We start from the raw sequence: 20,627 nt of genomic DNA on the forward strand, positions 1-20,627 counted from the left end.
CCTCTCCTTCCTTCTGCTTCTCAGGCTGTAGTAGAATCAGCCTTGATTGCTTCCTCTCCCCCCATTTTATCTCTTCAGGCTGAAACCCTCCCAACCTCGCCAAGCACCGAGGTGACCCACTTAACTCCTCCACATCAACATTGATAAACTCGCACATAATGGAAACGAGAACACATGTTGTAGACATGCACATAATACATGATAGAATGCTGCAACATATCTGGGCATTAAATCCACATTTCTTACTTTATACATGTTCAACTTGGTGCTTTAAAAGTTGTGAGAACAAGACCTCCGCCAGCAATCACTTGGGAGAAAGCACCATAAATCAAATATATGATCCTTGTCTAAACCATACCTGTCAACCCAAACAAAACCACATGGCTGACTGTGAGGAGCATAGATATGTAAGCTCCTTAATGACCACCTACTCTTCATGTTACCTCTCTGGCTTGCCTCCTGTTAAAACTGGAGAATCAGTAATGATAGACAGAGAGTGATAGGCAAAGACAGATTGACTAGTGGTGGAAATGAGTGAAGCACAAGAAATGTGTCCTTGGTGTGTGCTTGGCATAGGGCCTGAGTATACCGTAATGAGTAAAATTTAAATCGTACTTGTAGAGCTTTGTACAAGTTTGCATTCTTCTGACAGCCATTATGATTACTTTTAGGTCATCTTATTCTATTCTGGTAGATAATCCTTGCTTCAAACACATTCAAACTGAAAAGCAGCTAGGTGGGACTACTTAGATAGAACAGGCCTAAAAATTTATTATCAGTATGGCTACCCCATGTATATGAGGAAAGAGGAAGCTGACACTATTTTGGTAAAAGGGTAGCCCATTTTGGTACAATCATCTGCAATTTGTAAGAAATAGATCTATAAATCATGAATTAAAATATGTTGTTCACTCCCAACCTGCAATGTTTACATGAAATCAAATAACATCAATTAGTAAAATCACATGGGAATTATGAAACTGGCATTTATACACCCTACAACCTTGCTGTCCACTGCATGTTCCTATACATGTGTCTTGGGTGACATGCTGCAGTACAGAGTGAAGCCCTCTATGGCAGCACCAGCATTCTTTCATACCATTGCTGGTAGCCTGGCAACTGAAGGGGTTCCCCACTACCCTACATCCTTGTGAAAAGACCCCCCCCCCCAAACCTTGCATGGTTCCCCTGAACACAACTGCATTCAGATCCGGGAGAATGTTACTGCTTTTGGGGGGAAGGACAAAAACTCCAGCACATTGCCGCTTATCTTTGCCAGGGTGTTGGCTGAGCTTTTGGAAATTTCACTCAGCGAAGCCACAAGACTGCTCTGAAATGGGAATTTTTAGGGTGATTACAAAAGGCTTTGTTGAGAAATGATAATTTGCTCTGGGTAATACGTGAACTGAGCCCAGTTAAAGGACCGCTGTGGCTGCTAGTTGTTATTGCTAAGGACACATTGCTATACAAGGTGTATGTGTGCATGTTGTTGTTGGTGATGTGTGTGTGTGTGTGCGCGTGTGTGTGTGACAGACTCACCATGTCAAGCTCCTGGGAGACGCGTCTTTTGCGTAGCTCCTCCATGCGGTCGCTGACGTCAGGGAAGCAGGTGTTATAGTACTCAGAGTACTCTTGTGCCAGGTCATCTATATTGCCCAGAGAACCATCCTGGAGAGAAGAAGAGAGGGAATGGTTAGTTGGGTTGGCACAAAAAACAACCAAGGCTCTTTTTTCCCCCTTCTTCAAAGCATAGCAAAACAAGACGTGAATTTATTAACAAGCCATAGCTCAAAAGAATTCTGTGGAAGAAGAGGAGCTATGTTTACAAAATATCCACCCATCCATCCATCATCTAAACGGCTTATCCTGCTCTCAGGGTCACGGGGATGCTGGAGCCTATCCCAGCAGTCATCGGCGCAGTGGGGAGACAGCCTGAACAGGCCACCAGGATATCACAGGGCCGTGTTTACAAATTAGATAAATAAAATTGCAATACTTTGATATTCATTATTTTATTCAGTTCAGAAACAGGAAAGAAGTGTCATAAGCCAATCCCTATACATCCAGTGAAGTTTCATGCCTGGTGGCAGGCCAAATCCAAAACATAAACAAGGCCTGCTGGGAACTGGTCTGAATGGTGATTGTGTCATTCTCCTATAGCCATCACACTATGCTATCAAAATGAATTTAATGCACTTAAGCAAAAATGTTACCTGTTGCCGTATAAAATGACATTTTCAATAGACATACCCTGCTGTTCCCTATTCAGTAATAAAAATAAAAAAAAATTCTGGTGCTCCTTAAATTTTGGCTGGGTGCTCCTACAAAATGTTTGCTGGTGTGCAAAACTGTTGAGTATTGTCGGATCATCCAAGATTATGCATTTGCCATTCACTATTCCTTTCACAGCATACCAATGCAAGTCTGACTCCATCACACTGCTTCCACCACAACATCTAAACTAGTGTTGGAGAAATTCACCGTCTGAAAGCCCACTTCCCATCTGTGTTTTCCATCTACCCTGAACGCAGATTAATGAAATTATTGTCACATATGCTAGTAGTTACAAGTATATTAAAGGCACTAGCAGAAATTCAGGCAGGCATGTAGCTCAGAAAACCAGCCATGGTAGTGGCGTGGCACAGACAAATCTAATCACTCACATGCCACTTCCTACTCTGTCACTCAGGTCCCAACACTACAGGCAAACTAGTGAGTGCTACCGGTGGCTTTGGTATTTCTAATGCAGGACAGCAGATACAGCAGGACTGGTTTGTTCTGACATGAAAAAAGGGTGCTGATTTTAAAACAACACGGGGGGGAAAGAGTGAATTTGTGTCTGTGGTGGAGCCTTGCTCTAATGGGCCATACATAGCCTGCATACACCATTAATTCTAAGGTTCCCACTAGCAAGAGCGGAGAACCCCCCCCCCACACCACCACCACACACACACGTGTTGGGTGGCTAACGTTCTTCGCCATCCATCTTTAGGAACATTCCACATAAACACACATCTAAGAATAACATGCAATAAAAAGGTCTAAGCCTTGTATATTTGAACCACTCACTCATTCCTATCAAACCAACCCCAAATAATTCCTCTAGCAAGCCATGCTCTTTTCCTGGGTTTGGTCTTTGCGGAAGCCCAAATCAGGGATGCTGTCCACGTCCTTATGTTTTCTATAAAACCTAAACCAAACACAGTCTTCCGGCTCACTTTAGTTTAGATCAACACAGTTCCTGTCTTTGTATGGAAGAGATGTGTTTGACGTTTGAGGGAGAAGCCGGATTAGAAATAAGAGGGAGATAAATACAATGCTGAAGATGAGCGCCTGGCTTATGTTTACAAAAAACAAAGGACATTTTTTCCCCACTAATGAACACAAATTGTACAGGAATGATTTTTCTCCACAAGTGTAGACTTGAATAATTCTATTCCAACTAAGATCTCTCCCATCTGAAAATATGTCTCTGATGTTATTCTTCCTTTCATGCCCGTAATTAAGATAAAGCATCAACTCTTACTAATTACTGACATGAAAGTAAAATTTAAGAACAAAGACAATTTTAAGAAATCATCTTTTGTAACATAATTTACCTTCCAAAATTTGGAAAACAATCAATTTGCATAGTTGAAAAAAAAGAGTAAACTATAAATGATGACATACAGATGTAAGGAGACATGCAGAATGGCAAATCATAACCCCCTTGATTTTCTATACAACTTGGGATAGAGGACTGGCTCCCATCTCCTGCCTCGGTAAAAGTAGGCCATTCTAGCAGCGATGGCTAACTGTTGAATATTCATTAATGTTGATCTAATCTGTGCCAGGCAGACAGCTAGCATTGAGTCACTCTGTAGGGCTCGAACAGTCTCTCTCAGTCTCTGTCTCTCAACCGGACTCCTATCTCGGTGCCAGCCCACAAATGAATGGGGCACTGTGGAGTGTGCCACAAACGCGGCATGCACGCACACATGCGCACACACGCACGCACGCACGCGCACACACTCTCTCTCTCTCTCTCTCTCTCTCTCCTCTCTCTCTCTCTCTCCTCTCTCTTCTCTCTCTCTCTCTCTCTCTCTCTCCTCTCTCTCTCTCTCTCTCTCTCTCTCTCTCTCTCTCTCTCTCTCTCTCTCTCTCTCTCTCTCTCTCTCTCTCTCTCTCTCTCTCTCTCTCTCTCTCAAGGGAACATAGGGGCTTCTTCAGAGATTAGTCTACTCAAACCAGTGATGTTTGAGTAGACCAAAACAAACCGGGGCAGGTCAGTAAATCACAGGCCATGTCAGTGAGATGGGCAACAGAGAGCAATTATTGATGAGGAGAAAACTAAAAGGGAACTTTTCATTCTGACTCATCAACACACATACGCTCTTTAACTACTTGCAACTTATAGTCTCGCCTGTTTGGCTGTCCACTATTCTCCCACCCTCTCTTGCCTTAAGAACTCCAGCTGTGTCCAGACATATGGTATGATGAGATGACTGAGATTCCCAATGGGAAACCACCCTAGGCAGACATGTGCTTCTCCTTTCATTCCTCGCACTCGCTGAACGCATGCATGCTCTTATTAGAGAGCTCCAGGATGTTTTAATCACCATAAACATGCCAAGAATGGGCTGATCTATTCCCCTCATCCAAGAAAGGGACCAGAAACCCTATCCTGAGAGTATACCAAGTCCTGACTGACTTAAGACCCCCCTGATTAAAGATCAGCATGATGGATTAGTTGGGGCCCGGCAGAATTTTGCCACCGCCGCAGAAATGTCGATGTTTGCTTGTACCTGTGCAGTGACCAAACCCCAAAGCTCTCCAGAAGCTTGGAGTCTGACAATCTAAGCCTCAGTTACTCACAGGTACAGTCTTGTGTGGTTTGCTGGACCTGTATGTTGGCTCTGCAGGCCCAGAGTCTCAGGAGTCAAGTCAAGTCAAATTTATTGAAAAAGCACATTTAAAAACAAACCGTGTTGACCAAAGTGCTGCACAGAGCAGAGCAGGTAGCTAAAACACTAATACAAGAAACACCGACATAAACAACGAGACGCATAGCTCGTAGGCACGAATAAACAACACAGGGGCACGGGCACAAGCCAGAAATCAGCCACATCAGGAGGATTCGAACGCTAGTGAATAAAAGTAAGTTTTCAGCCGGGACTTAGAAGAGTCGATGGAGGGGGCAGATCTTATAGGGAGGGGGATGCTGTTCCACAGTCTAGGGGGCTGCAACCACACAGGCATGGTCACCTTTGAGCTTACGTTTAGATCGCGGGACAGCCAGGAGTCCCAAGTCAGCCGACCTGAGGGACCTGGAGGTGGAGTAGAGGGTTAAAAGGTCTGCGATATAGGAGGGGGCCAGCCCATTTAGGGCTTTATAAACAAACAAGAGAACCTGAAAAAGGAGGCTGTGTGTGTGTGTGTGTGTGTGTGTGTGTGTGTGTGTGTGTGTGTGTGTGTGTGTGTGTGTGTGTGTGTGTGGTATGTGTGCATATCTGGGATTCCTCCGATGAGCTCATGGAGCCCCTACACAGCTGGTTCCAGCTGAAAAGCTAGCCCCCCCCCACACACACACAGTAACAGCACATGGCACATCCCACAGCACCCGGTAAAGTGATATCACATATGCACTGTGTAGATATGTATATCCACATGTGTGTTTCAGAGAGAGGGGAGGGCTGCACGTGAGGATCAACTTATGAGAGTGTAAATGCCTTGGGCAAAAACAGGTTGAATGAAAGGGCAAGCTAGGCGGGGGAGCTAACAGCTCTGTGAGAGTGGGATCCATTGCATGTTGGGAGATGAGCAAGTATGTGTTTGCATTTTTTGAATGAATCTGCTAACGTGGGAGCGTAGGTGGGAGAGTCAGCAGGGGTCTGACCGAGGTCCACATGGCGAGCTGAGAAGAGTGTTGGGGGGGGGCAACAGATGATTTGTGGGCTATATGGGCTGGGGTGGTTGTGGGCTGAACGGGGTTAAAACATCTGGAGTCTGGGATGAGAGGTAAAACCTTTAAAGAAAACCTCTATCTATAACAAAGAACCAATGGAGACCTCCTAAATCTTTCTCCCACTGCCTGTTCTGATCCAGACAACATATGGGTCCAGGTGTGATCGCATGCCGGGCTTACTAATGACAATTTAAGAATTCCCCAATCCTAAAAGAAAGTCTCTAACGGTGTGTGCTCGTCCACTACGAAGCAAATTATCCAATTACACAGAATAACTGAACGACATCCTTTCTGTAAGCAAACATCAAAATCTAGAACGACTCTACAACAACTCCTTGCTTCACAGAGGTAGGATGATAGACATAATTGAGAGTTGGACTTAATATACCAGTCTGGCTCTGATGAAATTGTCATTTGAAATAAAAATTAAAGCTCTGAGTGATGTGTGTGTGTGTGTGTGCGCGCGTGTGTGTGTGTGTGTGTGTGTGTGTGTGTGTGTGTGTGTGTGTGTGTGTGTGTGTGTGTGTGTGTGTGTGTGTGTGTGTGAGAGAGCGAGGGGGGCTGAATCCAGTCAGGGCACACTTGCAACACTCTGGTAAAGGTCAATACTGTCTGCAGACTCTGAAACTATTGGAAACATAACCTCAGAGGGATTAATGTGAGACAGTCCCGTTCAGCTGCTCAATGGAGTTGTAATGCCAAGTTCAAACACAAACTAAGGTGAAGCAACACTGAGACGTTCAAGAAGACAAACTTCTAGTATTGCTCCACAGTGCTCCACAGTGATTGAATATTTCAGCAAGGCATGATAAGAATGTTATTGAATCACACTTTACACAATAACTCATTTATTCCGAATCGGCAATTTTTCAGGAAGAATGCGGCTGATTAGCACCAGTGGCTACGTTCCAATATATATAAATCCCTCCCATGTCTTTCAAAAAGATAACTCAAAATTACCCCCGCTTTCAAACTGGAATCTGGGCTAGCTCATGTGAGTATTAATGGGTATACTCCATATGCCAGTGTGTTTGAAGAGCTGAGGTTGGAAACAACATTAAGACCTCGTGAACCCTCCTCACTTTAATCAATTACCCGCGGCATTCCTGGCATTCTCGCAACCCCAAGGGTTTGCATCTAAAGGAGCAGGTTAGCATGAAACAATGGCAGTTTGGTAAAAAGGCAGAAGGCTGCGTATGACACTGGGACCTGTGTGACTTAAGATAAATCTGCAGTGTCAGTAATGATAAATAGGATAGCTAGAATATGCCAAAGAATCTGCTGTTCTGTCTTTCATCGAGTCTGTGGTCTGTCATTCTGTATCTGCTGCTACGATTTATGGCCCCAAGATGACTTAATCTTCATCAGCTGATGACGCCAGGATACACTTAAATCAAGGTGACAGCCACTAAACATTTAGACATTCTTCCATTCAACCATCCTGACTAGCTGCGTGTACCAAACAATATCACGTTTAAAAAAGAAAACAAAAGAAAGCTATAGAGGGACTTTACTAAGGGTTTAATTCTTTATTCAAGGTCCAAGCAGAACAGCCTGGACCTAACATTTCATTTGGGCGGTTATTGCACTGGAGTCAAAAGCTCTGCCAATAAGGAATTGTTCTTTTCAGGGTAAATCTGGTGGAACACACTTCCTGAGTTTGGCCATTCAACACTTCCACTCAAGGAATGCAACTGTGATGAATTCAAGAGCTCCTGCAGTGCTCTCTCGGCGTTTCACAGTACAAATAGCTTGAATTATAGCAGGCTCTTCTTTCTGTCAATTTGGATAAAGACAACACCAAAAAGGAGCACTCCTAGGCTAAACACTGTTATTCTGAATGGCATGGCAAAGTGGTCTTGTGTAAGGTTATCAAAAACATTCCACAGCCAGCATGTGGGGCAAAACTTGGGGGTGCTGATAATTCAGGTCCCCTTGCATGCTTGCATGGCGAGCTTTGGCGATGACCCCACAATCAAGTTATGGTCAATTTTTCACAGCGAGGGGGGGTCTGGGTAGTGTAGCCTACCAACACGGGGATCACTGGTTTGAATCCCCGTGTTGCCTCTGGTTTGGTCGGGCGTCCCTACAGACCCAATTGACCGTGTCTGCGGGTGGGAAGCCGGATGTGGGTATGTGTCCTGGTCGCTGCACTAGCGCCTCCTCTGGTCAGTCAGGGCGCCTGTCCGGGGGGGAGGGGGACTGGGGGGGAACAGCGTGATCCTCTCACGCACTAAATCCCCCTGGCGAAACTCTTCACTGTCAGGTGAAAAGAAGTGGCTGGCGACTCCTCATGCATCAGAGGAGGCATGTGGTAGTCTGCAGCCCTCCCTGGATCGGCAGAGGGGGTGGAGCAGCGACAGGGACAGCTCGGAAGAGTGGGGCAATTGGCCGGATACAAATGGGGAGAAAAAGGGGGGGGGTCCAAAAAATAAAATTTTTACAGCATGACAAATGTTGAACAACTCTCTCACAAAACGTGCTGGTTTGTCACAACCAGCCAGAGACACATTCCAAAAGCCATTTAAAAACCAATAGCCCTGGGCCCAACGTGTTTGTTCTGGTCTATCCTTTAGGTACACATTCCTGACTGTGTCATTTGTCATACAGGGGGCTCAGTCACGTGGGGGGTTGAATCACAGTGTACATGGCAGAGGCTATTGTTACAGTGCTAGCCTTGTGATGAGCCTTCCTCCAGGGGGAAAATACAATGACAGCAGATGACAAAAGAGTCATGCATCTGATGTAAGGCAAGCCCGTTATGTAGTACAATCACTTTCACTCAATGCACAACCTCAGGATGGGAGTGTCTGGGTTGAGATGGCCACCCACTCATTTCTTTTGTACTGCATTGTCCTGGTGTCTCATTTGGTGCGTCATTCTGCGGTCCATACTCAACATCATAAAAGCAAAGGCAGGTAGGCAATACCTTCACCACCGTCCCCGAGGGCCCTCCTGGAGCCAAGATCTGTTGGTGGAAGACAAAGGTTGCTGCATCTGACTCACACCCAGACATCAGCATCTACTTTATCCCCAAAGCTGAGAGGAACTAGGTGGACTGGCATCATGCGTGTGCATATGAGCAATGGGACCAGACAGACTAGGAGGGGAAAGATGAGGAGAATGCGATAAAGATCACACACATTAGTATAAATAATCATCTGACAAGTTCACAAAGTCAATAAATAAATACTTTCATGGCGGAGACTTCTTTGGAATTTGGACTGCAGGCGGTCATGAGTGCTTACTATGGGGACCAAGGGGGAAGACACTCGAGGAAGGGGAGGCTAGGGGGTCACAGCCCACCCCTTCTAAAAGGGTTTCCTGAGGATATCCGTGTCTCTAAAAGAACAGAACAGCACACTGCTGCCACTATAGAGGAAATATGCCAGAGCTCTGTATGACCTCAATCATGAGACTAGTCAGGGGGGTAGGTGAGGGTAAGGGGTTGTAGAAGATAAAATAAGCAGGATGGGGCTTGTCTGGGCAAAAATGGACAAAATGAGTCTAGATGAGGCTGGCTTAGAATATGACACAGCTAAGGAAAGATTGGCCAAATAGGGCCCTGTGATGTGGAAAGTATGGACAAAATCAAAAAATGGAGACAAAGGATTTCAGATATAAATATGGAAGTGTGTAGAATTTGGAGAATCAGGGGAGATTCTTACAAAATTTGTGAATATATTAAGAACTGAACATAATTCGTCCTTAGACCATCCGTCGCTCTTCCTCGCAGAAATTCTGTCACGTTTCTGTGTCTTTGCATATCACAGTGTGTACATCCTGTAAATGCAGGGGGGCTTTTCCACAGGAATAGAAAACTAAATGACAAAGCAATTGGCATCACAGAAGACAATAATGCTGAAAAATTAAGAAACACACCCATTTTCTTTTTTGTTTTTACAACTATGTAGTTGATGAAACTACACAAACTTTCTTATAGTTAAAATGAGTATGAAGACAGGGGCATCCGGGTTGCATAGTGGTCTATTCCATTGCCTTCCAACATGGGGATCGCCAGTTCGAATCCTCGTGTTACCTCCGGCTTGGTTGGGCGTCCTTACAGACACAATTGGTCATGTCTGCAGGTGGGAAGCCGGATGTGGGTATGTGTCCTGGTCGCTGCACTAGAGCCTCCACTGGTCGGTTGGGGCGCCTATTTGGGGGGGGGGTGGGGGGGGAATAGTGTGAGCCTCCCACACACTATGTCCCCCTGGTGAAACTCCTCACTGTCAGGTGAAAAGAAGCGGCTGGTGACTCCACATGTATCGGAGGAGGCATGTGGTAGTCTGAAGCCCTCCCCAGATCAGCAGAGGGGGTGCAGCAATGACCGGGATGGTTTGGAAGAGTGTGATACAATTCGGAGAAAAATGAGGATGGGGTCGGGGGGTAAAAAAAAACTGAAAATGGGAAAAAATAAAATGCATATTGGGGAAAAAAATAAAACAGATTTCATCGATGCCTCAGCTCAGTAACAAAAGAACCTTAAAAGGTTTGACTTTGCAGAGCTGAGGCCATGCAGCTCAACACTAGTCTGCTACACAATGTTGGGTAGGTGAAAGCGAACAGGGATTTCACTGTCCAACATATGCTTCACAGACACAATCAACCATCATGTCTCGAGAGCCATATCAAAGTCTTGGTTTTAGAGATCTATTGTGTTCTACCGTGTGACCTGAGCTTTCCCAAAGGACAAATATTCCCCCACTCCCTAAAAACACCACAAAACAAACTACTCGTCAGACAAATGATCCATCTCCCCGAGACTTTGACTAAAGATGAATTTCCAAGTAAGCTGGGACAAGCGGATTCTTTTAAAGGGGGTTGTATATGTGTGTGCTGAGAAAGACCATCAGATGTCCAAGTATGTGATCAGATCATACAGGAAGGGAGGGAGTCGATTCAAAGCTTTGCCAAGCCTAAAGGCATACCTGAAAATATTTGATTCACTTTTCCTCTAAATTCTGTTGAGAGATGTTCCAACGACTATATTCCAGGTAAAAACAGGTAGTTTATACTAAGAGAATGTGTGGCAAAGTGCAACGAGAGTTTGTGCTGGTGGGTAGTACGGGAAGGGGTGCAGCTATGAAAACTCAAAACCCTGCACAGCCACATACCGCAGAAACACTGGACAATATGTAGACTTTAAAGTCAAAATTCACGTCAAACGCTTTTAATGTGACTTGGCAGAACAACTGAAATCCAGAGAAGAATGTCAGTAACTGAAGGCTAGAGGAAACCTCATGTCTCCAGAAGTGGGCTGGGTCCAGAGGAAAATCCCTATTCCGAAATGTGTAAATCCATGCGCTTAGGCTACTACAGGCTATTAGCTCCAGCGCCATATGTTCCTCAATTGCCTTTGACTCTTAATTAGCTCAAGGACTGTTTACTTGGCTTCAACCACAAATAAATGACTGGCTTTCTTAGGTATTCTCATTAAACACATTCCTCCACAGGCTGCTGCGTATGGCTAACCTCAAAGACAGCCGCTCCTTAGCAAAGAAAATACTGGAGACACATAGACATGGTCATGTAATCTGTATTCAAACATGGCAACTCTCATAAAAGGACATACAGAATTTCTGCACGTGACACTACACCAGACTGCCCCGTCGGGAACTTCTGCATATCTTTGCTGACACTTGAGCTGAAAAAGTGTTAAAGCAATTCTTGCATTTAGGCCGTATGTCAGAACTTCGCCCAAACTGTGGAGAAAACATGTTGGTTCGATCTTTATCGCAGATATACATCTATACTGGAATGTAGACGTGTGCTCATGTGTGAGGAGCCAAGACCAAATACATCTGCAACTTTTAAGTGTTATTTCAACAGGCATGGGGCAAACCCAAAATTCAAAAGGCCATTCCCATATTGGGCCCCCAGCAAAACAAAAGCTTTTGAAACACATTACATAGTGCAATAGCTATACATAGCATGGCCGTTTTGCTTTCAGTGAGGTGGGGTATTCATTGTGGAGGGACCATTCATTGGACGTGTTGCATAGAAATAGCAGCTGAGTCTATTGTTAAGCTATAATTCAATGAACTAACAACAACTTAAAGCAGTATTCAAGTAATTTGCATGCAAGCTCTGTTAAAATGGATCTATACAGTAACTTATTGTTCAAGTAAGTAAATGGATAAATAAGTTTTATCTAAGAGACCTTTCTTAAAAGGTTAGAAAATGTCATTTTCGAATGCTGCTTTATCAGATGCTCAAAACATAGAGGAGACTGAATGGTGTGCAGAGTTGCAGGAAACCCGTGAATTGTTCTCGTGAAACATTATGTGCTCATACACACTGCCGTCAACTCAATCAGCTTGTCTCCAGAATCAACACACATTCTTCAGACCTTAGTAACAAAACAAAACAAACAAAAAACTCATCCAATGCCACGTTGGTGGACTGGCTGGTCAACAAATACGGAAAATGTGTTCACTGTTAAAACTTTTGTGAGAGATCAAGCATAACCATCCATGGGAACGAATATGCCTAAGTTCAGTGAAATATGATGTTTACTGCAACCAAAATTGACACCGGGTTGGTCACAGCGATCCAAGTCTTTCTAGTACTTCATAGTTTCAGAGGGATCAGACATGTGCAGAATGATGCACTAAAAAAGATTGCGTCTCTTGATGATTTTTAACGCTTTAGTAAAACATTAATTTTACGTTTAAACAGAGATGTCACGTGGCTTCTGCAAGCACCGACACATAGCTACTGGACTGTAAGTGAATGGGTTCAAGTTTTACAAGGCTAAGTATTTCAAAATCCAACTGCTTGATATTTTATTTACAGTGTTAAAATGTAACAGAGGCTCAATACCAGTTGACAAGCATGGTAATGTTATGGTTACTGATTCAAAGATGATCACTCTGATTAACAGAGCTGGGTTTTGTGCGCGCGCGTGTGTGTGTGTGTGCGTGTAGAAAGATGTCAAAGATGAAGTCTGTATGGTGGACATTTGCCTCCAAAGCATTAAATGTGGTTAAATTGCCTGGCCAAAAACCCAGGTCTCCCACCCAAGGTCAAAGGGCAGAACAGCCCCCCCCTCTCTCACACACACACCCCTTTCAGTGCCTGATCAAACCAAATTAACACTTCTCTCTTCAAACACCTAGGCTGGAAGTGACCACAACACATTTGTTCAGCAGACCAATCAGATCCAGTGGCCTGTAAAATGAAGGTTGCTTTGGCTGCGTGTCTTCACAGTCTAGAACAAGAGTAGTGGTGCAGAGAGAAGCTATTGCTCACATCTTCAAAAGGCAAGCATGGGTTCAGTGGATTAGAGGCACAGAATTCCCGAAACAGTCCGACATCAACTTGGCTCTCCACAGCTGATACGACTCGGACAACTCAATACTTTGGAATGAAACAACAAACTAAATTTGAAACAAGAATGAACCCTCTCTTTCTCCCACACACACACACAAATAACTTACCAAATCGTTTTTCTTTCTCATAACTCCACATAACACATCTGCAGGGTAACACAAGTACCTTTCTGGCTGCAGTAAGAGAGGATGCCACATGGACATTTACCCTATCACAGTCAAATAAAAGCAATCCAGCAGACCCGAAAGGGGCATGGGACAGGGGTCAAAAGCTCCCTCGCAAGCAGCTGACAGCAACACAATAAAGTTCATCTTTCAGCTGTGCAGCAACCTACCATGTTTTCCCTTGACTCCTGCATGAACTCCTCACATCCCGACCCCAAAAGTGATGCTACAATCCATAATTAGGGGGACAGACCATCAGCCCCCCCCCCCCTTTGAGGACATGGGCGACGGGTCATTTCTCAGTTACTTGTTACAGTCTACCTTCCTGTCCCATCACCCCCCCTCCCCTCTCCAAAAAACGACCCCAAAACTTACCAGCATCAACATCACGTCCGTCCACAGCTGGGAAAAACTGTCGGATACCGTCTTGTCGGCAGCGGGCTCCGCGGGGGAGGCAGCGGCCCCCTGCTCAGCCTCCATGTTGTCTATGCAGCGTTAAAACGACCCCGTGTGAAAGGTGTGAAGCACACAGACCATTCAGACCCAGATAACCGGACCGGCGGCAGGACGACTGCTAATGGGAGTTGCCCTCATCGCGCGGGTGAACTTTTCTAACACTACCGGACACGACTTCAAGTGTCACTTCAGAAACACGTCCAACCATGGCCAGGAGGTTTTCTCGGACAAAAGCACACGTTACAACAACAACAACAACAACAACAACAACAACATCCAGGGAGACTGCCTGACTCAGCCCTCTCGGCAGCAACAGGTCCTCCGGTCTGAAAGTAGTGCGGCGGAATGCTCCCCTGCTCCGTGGCCGGGCACGGACCAAATCCTCAGCGGGGGAGAAACGTCGCTCAAGTGCGCGATTCGTCTCCGGACAAATGTCGCTCCTCGACTACCGGTCGAAACGGCGTCGAAACAAGTCGGCGGTTTCGCAGGAAAAGTTTTGCTGTTTCTGCTGAAGACAGAGGAGGAGGAAAACAGGCGAAGCGCCGACGATTAATCCCGCTCCCTCCTCCGACAGTGAGCTCCCCCTCACTCCTCCCAACAGCACGTTACGGCAGCGCGCGCACACGCGCACAAAAAAAAAGAAAAAAAAAAGAAAAGAAAAAAGTTGACCGACGTCGGAAGTTTAAAGGCACCTTCCCGTCATTATCTCACCTGCCTCACTCTGAATGGAGTTATTAAAAAAAGCCCAGACTAAAACACGGACATGTAGTTACCCGCTGGTAGGCTTTCCCCACCAATACCTTCTCCAACAAAGGCTGACAATACAGCGGCATTGTCCACATGAATATACTGAAAGGGAGGAGGAGGAGGGGGTGTGTGTGACGCACATGGTGCCCTATTCGAGTTACAATCCGCAGCAAAACCATCGGTCACTTGGTCCCAAAACGCAGCCCCGAGCAATCGCCCTGACCGATACGTCCACATACATGACGCACAATATTCAGTTACAGATGCGATTCTTAAATGCAAAAACCACCGTGTTGCTAATATTTCAGTGCACCGCCGATGTCCCACCGAGCACAAATCTCATTTGAATAAAAGTAGAAGAAAGGGCCAGGCGTGAGTTCAAAACCTCATCCACAAGCATGAAATTGCGCAGCTACGCTGCGTGATTAATCGTTTGTTAGACTTTTCCAGCAGGCAGTCCCATTGTAATGAAAACGCTGTGAGAGTGTCACTGTCTCTCCCCTCTGCCAGTAATGCGTCTCTCCAGGGGCTGCGTCTGGTGAGCAGCAACAGCTGCCAGGTCTTGTGACAGGCCAGAACAACAGGAGAGAGGGATAGAGTGACAGAGAGAGAGAGAGAGAGAGAGAGAGAGAGAGAGAGAGAGAGAGAGAGAGAGAGAGAGAGAGAGAGAGAGAGAGAGAGAGAGAGAGAGAGAGATAGAGTGACAGAGAGGGGGGGGCAAGTTCTTCATGTGCATGTGTTATCAGAATATGAAACCCAGGAAATCTCCTTCTGAGTTTTTCTCCCACCTACATGCCTGTCTACAACCTTGACTCACACCTGAAGTAAAACAGCTCAGACTCCATTAAAACTTGATTCAAAATAGACGACCGAAGCACATTGTGAAACGGAGCAGAACTGAACATAACTGAACTGAGAAGAAAATGTGCTGAACTGAAATCAGAGCTGAACACAACGGAGCAAAATAAATGATCCGTGCTTCAGTTTTGTTACCTATCTGACATACTATGAGCTTGACTTAGTGGGTCTTTCCACACACATCATCATATATGCAACATTTTATATTCATGTAATGACTTTCTCAATTCTGATTCACTTCGAACTTTAGAATGAAATTCCCTGTGCCACCAAAGAAAAGACAGCAGTGTGTGGTTAACTTCTCTCTGTTGGTACTGCTTGTACTGTAATCACTGTTCAGTGTGTGTATTTGTGCACCAGAACGACTTTCACAGGCCTTGGATGAACTGCAGTTGTTAGACAATATAATGCTTATAGTCTAAACAGAGGGAAGACAGGCTCAGACAAGTGTAGCTTTGTTTGCTGGCTGGTGTTCAACCTCGGGGGTCTCCACCAGTGACCCCACGTGTAACCTCGGGGTGACAGCAACGAAGGATGGAACTGCACGTGTGTCTCGTGTCCGTGTGTATTCGCATGCATGCATGCATGTGCGTGTGCTACCCTTACATCACCCCACCATTAATCCTCCTCCATTTCTAGGGAATAATGACTGTGTTGAAAATAATTACTATGTTGTGTCTGAGGAGGCACCACCTTGATCCTCCTCCTGCTTCAAGCAAGGGAGAGGCTGGGAGTGAAATACCGCCCCTGTTTCCTGCTCCTCCTCCTGCCAATATCCAGCCTAACCCTCCTCTCCTCCCACTACAAGTCAGTGCGACCCCACCTGGAGGGGTTCAAACAGAGAGGTCAGACTGCTAATGAGGACCTAAGGAAGAGCCTGTTGACTCAGCGTACACTCATCAAATGTGTGTGTGTGTGTGTCTGTCTGCGTGCACGACAAAGAGGGGGAGTGAAGTGAGCTGAGCTCCCTCCCTTTACACTCATGTCCTAATCAAGGTGTCATGTTGCCAGACGAGAAGAAACACCCTGTTGTTGGGGCAGTCAATTAGCCACTCGCCACTTATTTCACTATTTGCTCTTTGCATTAACGAAGGTCTTTTTTTTTAGATCAGTTTTTCCCCCCCTTGAAAAGTCTGCAAAGCAACCTTGTGTCAGCAAGTGCACTGCAGTGGAGGCAGAATGCACTACACATCCTACAATATTTAGAGGTTTCACCTGCAACCAATTCGGAGGCTCTATAAATTTGCATTAGTCCTGCAAGTGGGGGGAGAGCCCCAAATTGATTTCATGGCTCTCTAAACATACTGGGGTGAGCTCTTGAAAAGGATGATGTCATGGGTATAAATCACAATGTATGTAACGTTGAGCTTGAAAGCTTGAGAACCCGGTCCAGTATATTTGCTATAGCCATGTGGGTCATATAAGACATCTGACACATATACCTTCTGTCTGTGATGTCCTTTTGTTCCATGTCCCTCTAAGTTTATATGATAAAATAATACAATCCCTGAGATTACAAGGACTTTCTTTTTAGTGTGACAGCTATAACTATATTCGTTACTCTCCTTTCTCTCTATCTCACAACTGCCGTGTTATGGCAGTTTAACCACACACACACACACACACACACACACACACACACACATTCTGTGACAAACGGTTATTCTACTGTTCAGTTGCATTATTTTCTATTCTCCCAGCACATTGTGTGAGCACATGCACACGCGTGCACACACACACACACACACACACACACACACACACACACACACACACACAGTGGAGCAGTAAAAGTCTGGCCTTGCCTATGTAATCTCTCCCACCTGTGGAGCGAGGAGCAGAGATGAGCTCTGTGGGTCTCTGGAGAGCATTAGTCCCCTACTATAAACCCTGCAGGCAGCGGCACAGACAGACAGACAGACAGACAGACAGACATTAGAGGGCCCTTATATCTACAGACGACAAGATAACCTCCCACCTGAGTCCATTCATTTACCCCACCACACACTCCCCGAGGCTAGATAAAGTCTATATGGGTGAAAGAGTCACAGATGAAGTCGCTTTGAAGCAGTGGGGAGTCTACTATATGGCACGTATCCAAGGGTAGAGGTGAGCGCTGCATGCTAGTGTATTCAGTCTGAGACGCTGGCAGCGGGTGTGAACAAAAACCATCTTAAATGGCGGTCAGGTTGGTTGATCTTAAATTGGGGGGGGTGAAGACAGGATGCAAAGGACAGATAAAGATGAGGAACTGGAGCAGTAGAGCATAAGGAAGGACAGATGGAGACAGAGATGATACAATGAATGAATAGACAGGAAGACGAAGAGAGAGAGAGACAAGAAGAGGCTGGGACAGAGAGGGAATGCGCAGACGGACAGAGAACCAGAGAAGTGCTGGCACTCCCCTGATAGGGAGTGAGAGTGACCCTGGCTTGAAGGTAGCTGACCCCGGCCTTAAAAATAGCCCCAAGGGGTCAGGGCCCATGCTGGCAGGGGTGATAAACAACACGGTAGACAGGAATGAAGGACATTTACCCCACAGGAAGAATGAAGAATTAAACAACAAGTCACACTGGGGTATGACATGAACATTTTGTTCTGGCAGAAGTTAATAGGGCAGGCTTCTACAATGCAAAACATTTAAACAAACTAGAGGACTCTTGGTTGTTGAAATGCTCAAGCTGAACTTGGGGGTTATTCAGTAATGCTAATGCCAACAAAATGTAAAAATAAATAAATAAATTCTTGATCTAGCGACATCTTGACAGATATAACTTCGCTGGTGCACTAACAAAGATTATGGGGAATGTTCATTTCCTGGACTATACCATCAACCTACGTAAGCATATTTCATCTCACAAAGGCCGTTGTGATAAACATCCTGTCCACTGCGACTACATGTCAACTCTTTCTTTCTGCACCATTCAGTTCCCTGATTGTATTCGATACTATTTTCCACATTTTTTCCAACAAATTACTTGCTTCAATCCCTCTTACTCATGCTTTTGAGTTTGTTCTTCCGTAAATCACACACACAACTGACGACATGGGTCTAGAAAGCAAGCTTAATTGGATGTAAGGACTCTTTTGAACCCTGATCTCTTGGTTTTCGGTGTGCTCTCTGTTTTTACAGATAATTGGGATCGAGGTTTTCTTGTTATTAATTCTGCTTTGCAGGAGGGTCAAACAGCCCACCGTCCCTAGGCACATTCTTTGAACTGCTTTGCAAGTGTATATTTGTTATCCTTATTTATGTGTGTGTCTGCACAACTGTTTGTGCATGTATTGCACGTATTGCAATGTGCAGGACGTGTGTGTGTGTGCATTTATTGCGATGTGCAGGAGGACGTGTGTGTGTGCATATGTGTGTGCGAGACATGTAGGCAGCCAGGCCATCCCAACCGTGCTTCACACACCACTGAGTCTTGCGAGGGAGTAATCACACAGTCTAAATTAGCACAACAACTAATTACCCTTTCACTGGTTTGCCCCCCCCCCCACACACACTAACTAACTCATTACATTAAAATCAACACATTGGTCTTCCCACAGAAAACAAAGCTTTCTGGGGGCAGTAATGCATGCCTTGTGCGCTCCGTTTGTGTTCTCTCGGTGTAACTTTCCACAGGGTGGTCAACCATAACACTGCAGCCTTCTGGAAGCCAGGGCCAAAGCTAACTTCAAATACCAGCACAAGAATTACCTCTGGGCTAAGAAGGGAGAGAGAATGAAAGAAACACAGAAATGTGGATGGGGGGATGAGGGTGGGGGGTAACAGAGAGAAAAGGCAGAAAAAAGGGAGAGAAGTTAGGGGGTATCTCAGGTCCGCACACCTTTCCTTTTGGAAACCCACATGGCAGACCGGTGGAAAAAGAGGCAAGAGAAGCGACGGTGTGCTGGGAGACTTGGCAGATGGAGGAAGTCAGGCTTTAGCACGTAAGGATGAGGCAAGGACGGAGGAAGGTGGCACTAAACACACGCTTCTGCGGGCTTGTGGCAACATGCAGACATGCTGACACTATAGTCAGTGTTTCTCCTGAAACAAGACATTGTTCACTGGGGGTTTTTGTGTGTGCTGCATGAGCCATGTTGTCTGCAAGTGGTACGTACATGTGTTGTGATGAACTCTTAAGTGGGGGCTGGGCTTTTTTTAAACATGAGGTTTTGATGTGTCCAAACACATCTGTATTGTGGCGTTTTCCACTTGCATTTACCAGCAGTTATCGGCACGGTTAGGAGGACACATACACATTATTTGCCAGTCCCTTTGAATGTGCAGCGTGTACACAAAACCTCGCTCAAAACCAAAGCATATTTCTACTAAGCCCTGGATTCCCTGATTCTCCATGCAGTGCATGTCTCCACGGTCATGCGGAGGGTGATTAGATTACACTGGTTTGTGTGTGAGTGCGTGTGCGATTGTGCATGTGTGTCTTTGTCTGCACATGCACGACTTTTGTTTGCGAGAGTAAATATGTACGAGTGTGTGTCTCTCCGGGGTTTTTATATCCGTGAGTTTGTCTCTGTGCATGCCTTTGCATCGTGCGTGTCTTCTTGCATGCCTTTACAGTGCCTGTGCATGTGAATGTGTGTGTGTGTGTGTGTGAGTGTGTGTGTGTGTGTGAGAAGGTTGAGATTCCAGGGCGTTGTAATCAGGCGCAACCAAGAGGACAGATGTTGTTTTGGCCTTTTCGCGAGCTCCCAGAGGTATGAGCAGAATTCTGTGAATTGCCAGAACCTCCTCATGACCGCATATTGTGCGCATCTCAGCTTTATCAGGGAATTGTGTGCGTTTGCAGGCATTGGTGTGCGAGGATTCACGCCACAGGGTAACGGCTTCAGAAAGACAATCGGCTCTGGCGTACCTCAGCTAGACCCGAGTGAAAATGTTAAAAACAGGATGCAAAAGTGTGTGTGTTTGTGTGTCTGAGTGTGCGTTGGCGCGTGCGAGTCCACAGGTGCAGATGGGGGAGACGTGCGGGTGCCACAGAGCAGGGTGGTCACTGGGGCAGCTGTGTTGGCATCGGCGTGGTAGTGCCAGGCTGATGGATAATGCCACTGTGTGCCACTGTCAAACTGGAGGCACCGTGGGATCTGTTAGACCTGCTCCACGATAAAGAACG

General features: G+C 45.7%; 1 protein-coding gene across 6 annotated transcripts in view; it reads right to left on the reverse strand.

The window, feature by feature from the left end:
- The window catches only part of sash1a (SAM and SH3 domain containing 1a), a 223,602-nt gene that overhangs the window by 54,105 nt on the left and 148,870 nt on the right, over nucleotides 1-20,627 (reverse strand). For 4 of the 6 annotated variants that reach the window (XM_056294011.1, XM_056294009.1, XM_056294010.1 and 1 more), the window contains exon 2: nucleotides 1,540-1,668. In XM_056294011.1, coding sequence (XP_056149986.1) covers nucleotides 1,540-1,668 — 129 coding nt within the window. Of the gene's footprint in view, nucleotides 1-1,539; nucleotides 1,669-13,613; nucleotides 13,641-13,818; nucleotides 13,954-20,627 lie in introns of those variants that run through there. The other 2 variants (XM_056294012.1, XM_056294013.1) reach the window with 2 other exon arrangements.

Source organism: Lampris incognitus, chromosome 15 (genome assembly GCF_029633865.1).
Source record: "Lampris incognitus isolate fLamInc1 chromosome 15, fLamInc1.hap2, whole genome shotgun sequence".
In the NCBI taxonomy this organism is placed as follows: domain Eukaryota; kingdom Metazoa; phylum Chordata; class Actinopteri; order Lampriformes; family Lampridae; genus Lampris; species Lampris incognitus.